The sequence below is a fragment of the Aegilops tauschii genome, chromosome 7 (assembly GCF_002575655.3).
Source record: "Aegilops tauschii subsp. strangulata cultivar AL8/78 chromosome 7, Aet v6.0, whole genome shotgun sequence".
Classification (NCBI taxonomy): Eukaryota; Viridiplantae; Streptophyta; class Magnoliopsida; order Poales; family Poaceae; genus Aegilops; species Aegilops tauschii.
Genome location: NC_053041.3, coordinates 232,947,975 through 232,959,588, shown reverse-complemented (window position 1 = coordinate 232,959,588; position 11,614 = coordinate 232,947,975). Strand labels below are relative to the sequence as shown.

At 49.1% G+C, this 11,614-nt stretch overlaps 1 protein-coding gene and 1 long non-coding RNA gene across 2 annotated transcripts; one reads left to right on the top strand and one right to left on the bottom strand.

Annotated features, from left to right (window-relative positions):
- Positions 1 to 4,618: 4,618 nt before the first annotated feature.
- On the bottom strand, positions 4,619 to 6,838 carry LOC141027062 (uncharacterized). Its single transcript, XM_073503982.1, has 3 exons — positions 5,968 to 6,838; positions 4,794 to 4,864; positions 4,619 to 4,678 (listed from the first exon to the last, which is right to left on the bottom strand). The coding sequence occupies exons 1-3, from the start codon at positions 6,836 to 6,838 to the stop codon at positions 4,619 to 4,621; spliced, it is 1,002 nt and encodes a 333-aa protein (XP_073360083.1).
- Positions 6,839 to 9,510: 2,672 nt separating this feature from the next.
- Positions 9,511 to 10,567, top strand: LOC120967780 (uncharacterized). The gene is made up of 2 exons (XR_012189968.1): positions 9,511 to 9,740; positions 9,828 to 10,567. It is a non-coding gene; the product is annotated as an uncharacterized lncRNA (long non-coding RNA).
- Positions 10,568 to 11,614: the final 1,047 nt, after the last annotated feature.

Here is an 11,614-nt window from a genome sequence, read left to right as displayed (position 1 = left end):
TTGCACCGGGAGAGCCGCCAACCGCGACGTCACAGCAATCATGTCATCCAAAGGGTTAGAATAATGACCCGGCGGTGTCGGCACCTACTGAGGTGGGGTTAAATTTAAATGGGGCGGGTCTTTAACACGTGGTTGAGCCGTCGCCTCGAAGGCCGGGGTTACCTCAGGTGGATTACTTGGTCCGGCCCCAGGCGTGTTGAAAAGATTCCTCGCATTGTACTCCAAAGGTAGACGACTATGGTGCCTCTCGTAGAACGGCATTGGATGCATTCTGATCCAAGCTTAACTGTAAATTCTCTGCTTGAATCCGTTGTGACTCAGCGTCTAGGGTGGCTCGTTCTATCGCCATCCTAGCGTTCTCAACATTGAATTCCTCCTTGGCCTGAGCTATCTCATCTCGCAGTTTTGCAACGTCCACCTTATGTTGTGCCTGAGTCGTCGGGGTTACCTCTGCAGTTAATAAGGTTGCCAAAGCATCCAAGAGCTCAGACAAAACATGAGCCGGCGGGCGCACCGAGCCGCTCGCTGCGGCTATCGAGCTGGAAGTCATAGCTGCAGCGGTTGATGAATTCTGCACCGGTTGCATGCCTGCCATGAAGATCACGACTCTATTTGGCGGCTCATAGGGGTCCGAAATATTGTTGCCATTGGAGTAGCCCCCAAGCCCGCCGTCTTGCAGTTGATACATTGAATCGGTCTCGCCAGTTGAGGAATCATCATCAGAATAGATGGTTGTCCCTCCACTGGACACAGATCCTTCCTCAAGATCCGCTTCATGAACAAAACCAACAAAGGCGTGCTTCACGGTGGTTTGAACCTCGGCGGGTCGTGCACGCTGAGCCGTCTCGATGATGTCGGTGCAGGTGTCTGGCTCAGGCTTCGATTCACCGATCTTACCGATGAAGACGTGGATTCCACCGGAAGGTACCCGGTACCCGTATTCGATTGAATCAGCCTTAGGACCCCAGCCTGCGTCGTCAATGTAGATTTTGCCGCGGCGACTCTTGGTCATCCGGCCAACGGCGTATCCCTTGATCCCTGAGAAGCTGCCCTTCAAGAACTCGAAACCACCGTGCGCTGGCCCCACGGTGTGCGCCAACTATCATGGACTTAACACGGCAGATGTCCTAGCAAAAGGACTTAGGTGTGGATCCATCGCAACTAGGTTAGATTAAAGGGGTTGAGTGGGACAAAGGACACAGAGAGTTTACCCAGGTTCGGCCCCTCTCAATGAGGTAAAAGCCTACTCCTGCTTTTGGTTGTATTGCTTGGGTTTCGATTACTAGGGAGCGAATACGCTTGACCTAGCACTCGATCGATTGTTTCTTCAGTTAACCCGCCGCCGGGTCACCCCTTTATATACAGGTTGATGCCCGGGGGCTTACAGAGTCCCGGTCGGCTCACACAAACGTGACCGGCTCGGTTTCTAGCTAAGCTTGCCTTACAGAACAAGTCATCGCCATCTTCAATAGGCCACGAGTCACCTCCGGGTCTTGGGCCTTCAATAGGCTTACTCTATGAACCGCCATCTTCATATCTTCTTGGAGTTTATCAGGCCTCTTCATCTTTAAGTCACCAATGGCATGACCCGGCTCCTCCTGGGCAGGTCATACCTAGTAGTTATATCCCCAACACCGTATGTGTGAAGTAAAATTGTTTTGTAGATGTCTCTTGTCTTGTCCGCGATCTTCATCCCTGCAGGTAGCCAGGATCGTGGAGGTCGAGCAACCATAAGGATAAGTGCAGGGAGAACATGAAGTGTTATTCTGAACACAAGCGGCAGAAGGGTTTAGTAAGGTAACACGGATTGAATCCTTGGGAATTCATGAGGTGTGGTCATTAAACACCCAAAGCTCTTGTTTGATATATAGTACCTTGATTATCGAGGCAATCCCGCGCGACGGATAGGGCCTCCAGTAGGACAACTGATTCTTGATGCAGGACTCGTGTCGGTCAATATGTTATTTGGACACATCTCCCACTTCGGTTCGTAACAAGCACATCTCGATGGGTGAATTCCAGCGCACAAATTTCTTGCCTGTGAAGTGCAAAATGGGAAAGTGCAAAATGTACCCCTTACGATCTTGCATGTGAAATTTTGCACCTCCCTTTCCACTCTTATTTTTGCTAGGGAGATCAACTGGTAAGGTACCAACCTGTAACTTCACGTTGTCTCCTCCCTTATCCTTCTTTTCACTCCCCATGTCTTGTGTTTCTGTGGTGTAGCATATGTACTGGCTCCAGGAAGATACATCTCCTCCCACTCTGGAACAGAACTCTCTCCTCTGGTCCCATACGACAGTTGCTTCTAAAACTTTGTTTCTGTCCGCGTCGTTCTGCATGTGCCCATCATGGTTTTTTCAGCAGGCTGGTCACTTCCCCTTCACCAGTTTCTTTCTCTGCTAATCGGTGCCTTGCCTATAGTTTGTATTTTCGCGAGTTGTCACTATTGCTACCTGAGCAGCCCTTCGAATACCCTAGTTTCGTGTATCTTCCACTACCAAAACTCCTCCCAGAGTAGTTGTTATGGCCAGTTAAATACAGGGTTTAGGGTTTTGCGTGGGTGGTTGACATCCAGCCTCACGTCTCAATATATAGATGATCACAATACAGTTACATACGTATACAAATACATGTACATGTACAATATACTAGACCCAATATTTTACATGCCCCCTCAGTCTGAACTACGTACAAGATTCAGATTGGTTCTGAAGCAGTCTAGCATCTGTCGAGTAGCGGGTTTAGTAAATACATCCGCTAACTGATCATCTGTAGAAATAAACCTGACTTCCAGTTCACAAGCCGCTACTCGTTCTCTCACAAAATGGAAATCAATCTCAATGTGTTTAGTCCGAGCATGAAACACTGGATTCGCCGTCAGGTAGGTTGCCCCTTAGTTATCACACCACAATATAGGTGTACGCTGCCGTGGGACTCCAAGTTCTGTGAGAACTGAGTCTATCCAAATGGCTTCAGCCGCGCCATTGGCCAATGCCTTATACTCTTCCTCGGTGCTTGACCTCGAGACTGTGGGTTGCTTCTTTGAGCTCCAAGATACAAGATTGGGTCCAACAAAGATAGAAAATCCACCAGTGGAGCGCCTATCATCAACAAAGCCTGCCCAGTCTGCATCGGTGAATATACTCACTCCAGTAAATCTGGACTTACGAATTCGTAGTCCCATGTCTAGCGTACCTTTGACATATCTCAGAATACGCTTAACTGCTTCACAATGATCCTCCGTAGGCTGAGACAAGAACTGACAGACTTTGTTCACCGCAAAGGAGATATCAAGACGAGTGAGGGTCAAATACTGAAGTGCTCCAACCACACTGCGATACCGGAAGGAGTCATCAGTACCCAGTGGTGCCCCACTATGATGTGAGATACTCTCGGATGTGGCAAGCAGAGTGGAAGTGGCCTTGCAGTTCTCCATGTTGACGCGATGAAGAAGATCCAACGCATACTTTTTCTGCGTCAAGGTCATTGCCCCCTGAATGAAAGGACGCTTCCAAACCAAGGAAGTACTCCAGGCGACCCAAATATTTGATGGGAAAGCTAGCAGACAATGACTGCACAAGACGATCCACCACGGCGGGGGTAGAGCCAGCAATCACAATATCATCGACGTACACCAACATGTATATCTGAATGGTACCCTGGGAGAAGATGAACAGAGACGCATCTGATCTGGAGGCAACAAAACCGAGCTGCGAAAGGCACTGACTCAAGCGAGCATACCAAGCATGAGGCGATTGTTTGAGGCCATAGATAGACCTCTGAAGTTTGTAGACATGAGAGGGATAAGTGGCATCCTCAAACCCAGCTAATTGTTGCATATACACATCTTCAGCCAAGAACCCACGTAAAAAGGCATTGCTCACATCAATATGTCGGAGGCTCCAACCACGAGACACAGCAAGAGACAGAACCAAGCGAACCGTGGCAGGCTTCACCACCGGACTAAAAGTATCTCCATAGTCAATCCCGTGCTGTTGAGTGAAACCACGAGCAACAAGACGAGCTTTGTGCTTATCAACAGACCCATCTGGACGATGCTTGGTTTTGAAAATCCACTTGCAGCCCACAACATTGACACCAGGTGGCCGAGGCACCAACACCCAGGTATTAATGTGACGGAGAGCAGCAAACTCCTCAAAAATTGGCGGCACGCAAGGCAGGTTCACCCAAGGCATCACGATGGGAAACCGGTGCGGCGAAGAAGGCACGACGACGAGAATCATACTGAACTGTATCATCAGTGTAAGACTTCTCCTTGCGCGTATGATCACGTTGCCAGGTAACCATAGCGTGCCCCGGACCTACATCGCCGGTAGAAGGAGATGGCGGCGACGAGGGCTCGGCCAAAGGTGTCGCGACTAAGGGGGCCTCAGCGACAGGCGACACGGGCCGAGGTATGACCGGGCACTGGGTCGGGCAGGCGAAGACGACGACCCGGGTGACGCACCTGGCGCGGGTGGCGACCCCAGCGCGACAGGCGAGGCCGGCGTCCCGGGTGACGCACCAGGAGAGAGTGGCGACCCAGTCTCGACCGCGGGCTCGCCAGCTGGAGAGGTCGCCGCGCCTACCTCGGGCGGCGTGATATACACGTCGATCATGTCAGGAGGCGGCGAAGCAGCAACCGGTACCTGAGGAGAACAGAGAGCAACATCGCCTGCAGAAGACAAGTTAGGTGACAAATAGGACAAGTCATATTTACGCACATGGACATCCGGAACCGGTTCATCGGACGGAAAAGTGAGGGCATGTTCAAGGGAAGCATGATCAACCGAGACGCCGGTGTTGGAGTAAGGAAACACAGTCTCGTCGAAAACAACATCACGAGAGATGTATATCCGACCTGTGGTACGGTCAAGACACTTATAGCCCTTATGCAGAGGACTATAGCCAAGAAAAACGCACATCTTGGAACGGAACTCAAGCTTGTGAGCATTGTACTTGCGAAGGCTAGGCCAGCAAGCACACCCGAAAATCCGAAGGGAGGAGTAGTTGGGCTGAACATGAAACAGACGGAACAAAGGGGTGTCTTTGTTGAGAACTGGAGTGGGCATACGGTTGATGAGGTAACATGCCGTAAGAAAAGCCTCATCCCAAAACCGAAGTGGGAGAGAGGAGTGCGCAAGCAAGGCTAGACCAGTCTCTACCAAATGACGGTGTTTGCGCTCGGCAATACCGCTTTGCTGAGAGGTATGTGGACAGGACACACGATGAGAGATGCCCGTGCGCTGAAAATATCGATGGAGTTTGTGGTATTCACCACCCCAGTTGGACTGAACGGCCTTGATTTTACAATCCAAAAGGCGTTCGACATGAGCCTGAAAGTTATAGATAACTTACTCAACATCAGACTTGTGTTTGAGCAAATAAATCCAGGTAAAACGCGTGTAGTCATCAATAAAGCTAACATAATACTTGTACCCTCCCGATGAAGCAAGAGCGGGACCCCAAACATCTGAATGTATTAATTCAAGAGGTACAGTAGTGACATGAGACGAAGTAGAATAAGGTAGCTGATGACTCTTAGCGCGCTGACAGGCATCACAAACTAACGATGAATTATTTGAACTAGAACACGGAAGTTCATGACTCTAAACAATGGAAGTGACCACATTATTTGTAGGATGACCAAGACGTTGATGCCATTGCGACGAGGAAACTCGAACACCGGAGGAGGCATGGTGAGACGATGAAGATGACGCACGAGCGAAGGGGACCGGATAGACCCCCCCCCCCGGTAACTTCTACCGTGAAGGATGACGTGCCTGGTTGCTTTGTCCTTAACAAGGAAAAAATGATGGTGAAATTCAACAAACACGTCATTATCACAGAGTAGACGGTAAACAGAGAGAAGATGCTGGCTGATGTGTGGAACATGAAGCATGTTATGCAGTTTAAGAGATGAACCGGGTAAACACGAATGACCAATGTGTGAAATAGACAAACCTGCACCATTGGCCACCTGAACCTGATCCTTGCCGTCATAGCGCGCGTGAACCTGCAGGCGCTCAAGATCATTAGTCAAGTGATCCGTAGCCCCGGTATCCAGCACCCAAGGAAAGTCGACGGTGTTGGTGGAGGCCGAGTTGGCGGAGCGGGAGTTGTAATCCTGATCATAGCGCTTGCGGCAGTCGTCGGCTTCATGGCCCCAGTTCTTGCAAATTTGGCACCGGGGACGCCAGCGGTTGCGACGCCCACCTCCTCCGCTGTTGTTGCCGGCGTTGCCCCCTCCACCTTGCCGGCCATTGCCGGCATAACCAGCATTGCGTTCACGGCCGCCGGAGTTGCCGCCATTACCGCCCTGGCGGCTCTGCCCGGGCTGGCCATGTCCATCAGTCGGGCGCCCCCCCACTGGGGAGAGGTAGGGATCGGAGTAGGGTGCGCGTCTGCCCGCGCCGTACGAACCCGAACGGGTCACGGCGTTCGCGGAGGGAGACCACCCCTCCACCGCACTCTGCTGTGCCTGCAGCGCCTCGAATGACAGAACCAATGAGTAAAAGCTGGAGTAGGGCATGGCGGCGTTACTCACGCCCAAGGAGGCGGCGATGGAGTTGTAGGCGGAGCCGAGTCCGGTGAGGATGTGATCGATAAGCTCATCATCGCGGATCGGGGAGCTGGCGGCGGCCATAGTGTCGGCTAGTGCCTTCATCTTGTGCATGTATTCCGCCGTGGACATCTCGTCCTTCCGGAGCGACTGAAGTTGCCGGATATGGCGAACATTGGCATGGCTCTGAGCGCCAAACATGGCGGCGACGGTGGTCCACACCGCATGCGCCGACTCACAGCCAATGAGTTGGCACGCAATGTCCTCATCCATGGAGGTGAGGAGAAGCCCCTTGGCCCGCTGATCTTGAACCCACCATTGGTGGTACTCCGGGTTGGCGACGGTGGTAGCGGCGTCGCCGGTACCGACCGCGATTGTACGGTCCGGTGCCGCCGAGGTGCCATCGAGGTGTCCATGGAGGTTGGCCCCAGCGAGAACGGTGCTGGTGATGCCCCCCCCAGAGCATGAAGTTGTGGCGGCCGAGGCGGACGGAGATCGTCGGGACAGCCATCGCGGCGGGGATCGTGGCGACGGGGGACGAGACGATTGCACCCGCGGTTTGGGCGACGGACAAGGCGGAGGACGACATTGCAGCGGCAGCGTGGAGGAGAACATCACGCGGCGCGACTGAGGAACTCGCGGCGGCAGCGCGTAGGAAGCAGCGCGCGGCGGCAGCGGACGTGCAAAGCTAGCTAGCAAGCTAGCAAGCAGCTGGATGAATTCCTGCGTGCGGCAGCGACGCGGAAGTAGCTAGCGGACGGGCAACGCGTGAAGTAGCAAGACGCGACGCGGAAGATGGGATCGGGCGGCGGCACGAGGGACGTGCGGCGGTGGCCCGACCTGGCTGATACCAAGTTAAATACAGGGTTTAGGGTTTTGTGTGAGTGGTTGACATCTAGCCTCATGTCACAATATATAGATGACCACAATACAGTTACATACGTATACAAATACCTGTACATGTACAATATACTAGACCCTATATTTTACATGGCCTTCATTCTAGCTACCCCTGCTTGTACCACTTGTTGATCTTGGTATATAGCTTTTAGCCACACTAACCAAACTACTTATCTTCTCCTTTTGTCAATCTTACTGAGCATTCCTTCTTCGCGTGATCAAGCGTGGCACTTATGAAACAGAAATCAGATAAAAATTTATACTCGAACTGGCGCCAATTCTCCTCTTCTTTTTCTCCTCGGTTAAAGCCCTTTTTTCCCTCTCCTTATCATGACACATTGTTGTTGTTGGGTCAAAGATAGTTCTGGTATTAAATCTTCCTTCCTTCGCCTCATTTCAAATGAATAAAGTCTACATTTCAAAATAAAAATCTTCCTTGGGCTATGGATCGATTGCCAGTCTAAAAAGCCCAGGCCCAAATTAAAACCCACCACCACCCACGCCGACTTCTCCAGCGCGCTGAGTGAATGAATAGAGCGTCTTCGTCCTCGCTCCCTCCCCATTCGCTTCCCCCCCTTCGCTTCCTTCGAGAAAAAGTAGACGGACGTCTGTCCCTGGCCGGATGCCCGCCGTTGGCCGGATGGTTGCCGTCTCCTTCGCGGACGGCGACCGCTCTTAGGCCTCTGACCCGCCCATCTTCGTGCCCGCTGGTTCCACATCTCCTCCATCTCTTGTCAACCATCCGGATGGGTACCCCAAAGAAGCTTTGCTTTTTTTTTCGTATCAACGGCGATGTTCTTACCTGCTACTATTTCCTTTTCGTTGAAGCAGGAACAAATCACTCCGCCTCCGAAAGGAGGACATCTGCGCCGGCTAGTTAGATTCCGTACCGCCCGCTTTCGTCTGCTTGGAGCCTGGTTCGATTTTGGTACGGCCCTCATCAAGATACCTCCTTTTGCTGCTATTGTTCATGTATTGTAAGAAACGGCTACGGATGTGTGCTGCTGGGCGTGTGGTTCTCAGATTCTTCAGTCCCTGGCCAATCGACGGAGTGAACCTGATTAGTTTCCTTCTGCCAGTCTTTGGTCTGAGCTTGCAAACTGTCTTTACTTATATTATCAATGAAAGCAGACATGTCTGACTTTAGTCAAAAACTGCATGGTTCATGTATCTCTTGCTAAGTATAGAGCGCTTACAGTTCTGACAGATACCCGTGAGTGTGCAACAACGTTTTTCGGAATAGGTGGAATATCTATTACGTACTCCCTCGGTCCCAAAATAAGTGTCTCAACTTTAGTACAAAGTTGAGACATTTATTTTGGGACGGAGGGAGTAGTAAATTTGAAAACTATATATGGTGCTACTTGTTCTATGAGGTCTAAGTACAGCTTGACATTCACTGTTCATGAGGAATTCATTACTTTTGAACTAAATTTCCCCCATATCATTTGTATGTGCACAAACCCTGCCCCCCCCCCCCCCCCCCCTGGCGGTCATATGCGTTTCGATAATGCCAGTCGTCATGGTAATTCACTAATAATTACATGCAGCACACTATTTCAGTAGTCGTTTGTGAGAAACCACACTTTCTTGAATGCGCACAAGAGTCTAGTGTTCAAGTTCCAGTTTTGCTGTAAATGTAGGCATATGTTCAGCAAAAGGATTCTCAGGTTTTAGTTCTACCACTGGCAGATCATCTGTGTTTCGACAATGCCAGTGTCATATAACTCACTAATAACTATGTACATTAACATAGTTTCATTAGTTGTTTGTGAGCAAGCACACTTGTTGAATGTGCACAATAGAGTTTTTATGTTCAAGTTTCAGTTTTGCTGAAAATGTAGACATATGTTCAGAAAAAAAAAAGTCCAGTTTTTTTGTAAGAGTAGTCACGTGTTTATTAGTTGTCTCTGAGCAACCACACTTCCTTGAATGCTCACAACAGTCTTGTGTTCAAGGTTTCTGTTTTGCTGTAAGAGTAGTCATTCGTTCAGCAAAAAAATTGTTCAGGTTTCAGTTCTACCTTCCTATGCTTATGCAGATATGGCGACCAGACTAGGCCCTGACCATGAAATCTCATGGCACACCCGCCTCTTCGTTAGGAGGCATATCGTTCCAGCCGGGCGTCGTGCACTGCGTCCAGAAACATGCGTCTTCAATGCGGTGCCCGCTTGTGCAGAAATGGACGCCAAAAGAGCAGCTGCATTGAAGGGCCTGCCATGCAATCTCCGCATCAACGATAATCGTCTGGTCGACCAGTATGAGTTTATTGCTGGTAATGTTCTTGGACCAGTGTTGTGTTCATTGTTCAACAGAATATATCATTTACATGCGTGTTGACCAAACTCTTATAATCATCTAGATCGCATACCAAATGACAGATTGGATAGGGCGGCCACGGCTATCCGGATCCTAATGGAGGATGGAGTGCCGGCTACACAAGGTTCTGCCGACCATGAAGAGATGCTATTCAAAATCGAAGGATTTACCTCCTATGGCGACCAACTGATTGTCGAGGAGGCCATGCTGCTGATTCTGAATGGACAACCTTTTGTTGGGGAGTTCATGATTTGTGACAACTACCTTGAGCTTCAACCCGGTGAGATCTACAAATTTGATCCGGTTAACCTGATCTACGGCCCTCCTCGAGGACACATGGTCTTGTTTGTGGGGTACGGGGTAAGAAATGGTGAGTTCTATCTGGTATTTCTTGATTCCAATGGCGAAGGATTTTGCGAGGATGGCTTTGGACGTGTCAGCTTTGGTGACGTCTACAACATCTTTAGCATTCACACGTAGTGTAGGCAGCTCTCCCAAGCCGGTATGAAGAGAGGAGTAGGATCTGATGAGGAACACAAATTTAGACCCAAGACTTTTTTTGTTTGTTTATTTAGGATGAGTACTTGTAACCATGTCCGTCCTGTGTCGGATTTTGCTTGCGCAAGTGTGTTTTATGATATTTAAGAGGCTGTCGCACCTTATATTTTAGACGATCAAGCTAACTGCAAATTTTGCAGTCAGTCAAATTGCAAACCTGTAATCAAGATATCTTGGCATGATAACATGTGATTGCTCTAGCTAGCTTGATGCATGTAGGATGAACACTTTGAATTTGGGTTCTTGCTATCTTATCATGATGTGGTGACATTGCTTTTTTATTTGGATGCCTAGCTAAGCTGCTGTTGGTGTTGTGTGTTCATCTTTTATGTGTTTTTTCGGGCATAGGCTCTGACGATTTGTGAAGAAAGTTTCCTCTTGATGCTTCTCTTTGCTCCTTTGTTTGTAAAATTTTGAGAGTCCTAGTTTAAACACATCTTCAGGATGCAATATATTCGAGGTAAACGTTACTTCACATTGACATTGCAGGTAACATCAACTAACTATTGAATAATCCAAAGACAAAAAATTCAGTCACAGAGTGAAGAGTTTCATCCTTCTTTATCAGGACATTATTTGTACATCTAATTAAACTGCACAGCATATTCACCTGGCTCCTGGTTTAAACAGTCAAGAAAATCTCTATGAGATAGGCAACGTTGATAATTCAAAGACTTGTCCTCTTTGACAACAGACACAAAATTTGTGTAAGCTAGCACAGCAACGAGTGAAAGCACCACTCAGTGAGTGTCTTGAGTTTTCTTTTCAACTTCCAAGGCCTACACAACCTTTCAGTTATGCACAACATAAAAGTGAATTGTAGCTTGAATCATGGGTGCATGGATGGAGCATGGATGTGTTAAACTTCCTCGTTCCCTGATAATAGCAAAGCAAAAACAATCACTTTCAGGTTCCATTACCTACAGCAATCAGTATTGCAGGGAGTACAGTAATAGCAAAGGAAAAACAAACATCCATGATACTGAGCCTAGTCTCCATGCCAACTCCTACAGATATACTTCACCATCTTGTGACACTCCCTGCTCGCCTCCAAGCCACAGTACGCCGCAGTTCCTTCTTTGCTGGGTTTTCACCTACGACAAAGCAAAATATTTATTCAAGCACAGAACTCACCTCCAAGCCTGACTAGTGAGTACACAGTTTTCTGCCACTGTTATTTTGAGCAACTTATTTCACGCAACAGCAGCAAAAAATATAATATAATGCCACTACATATAACAATAGAATCTTCATTTAAGGGATAAGTATATG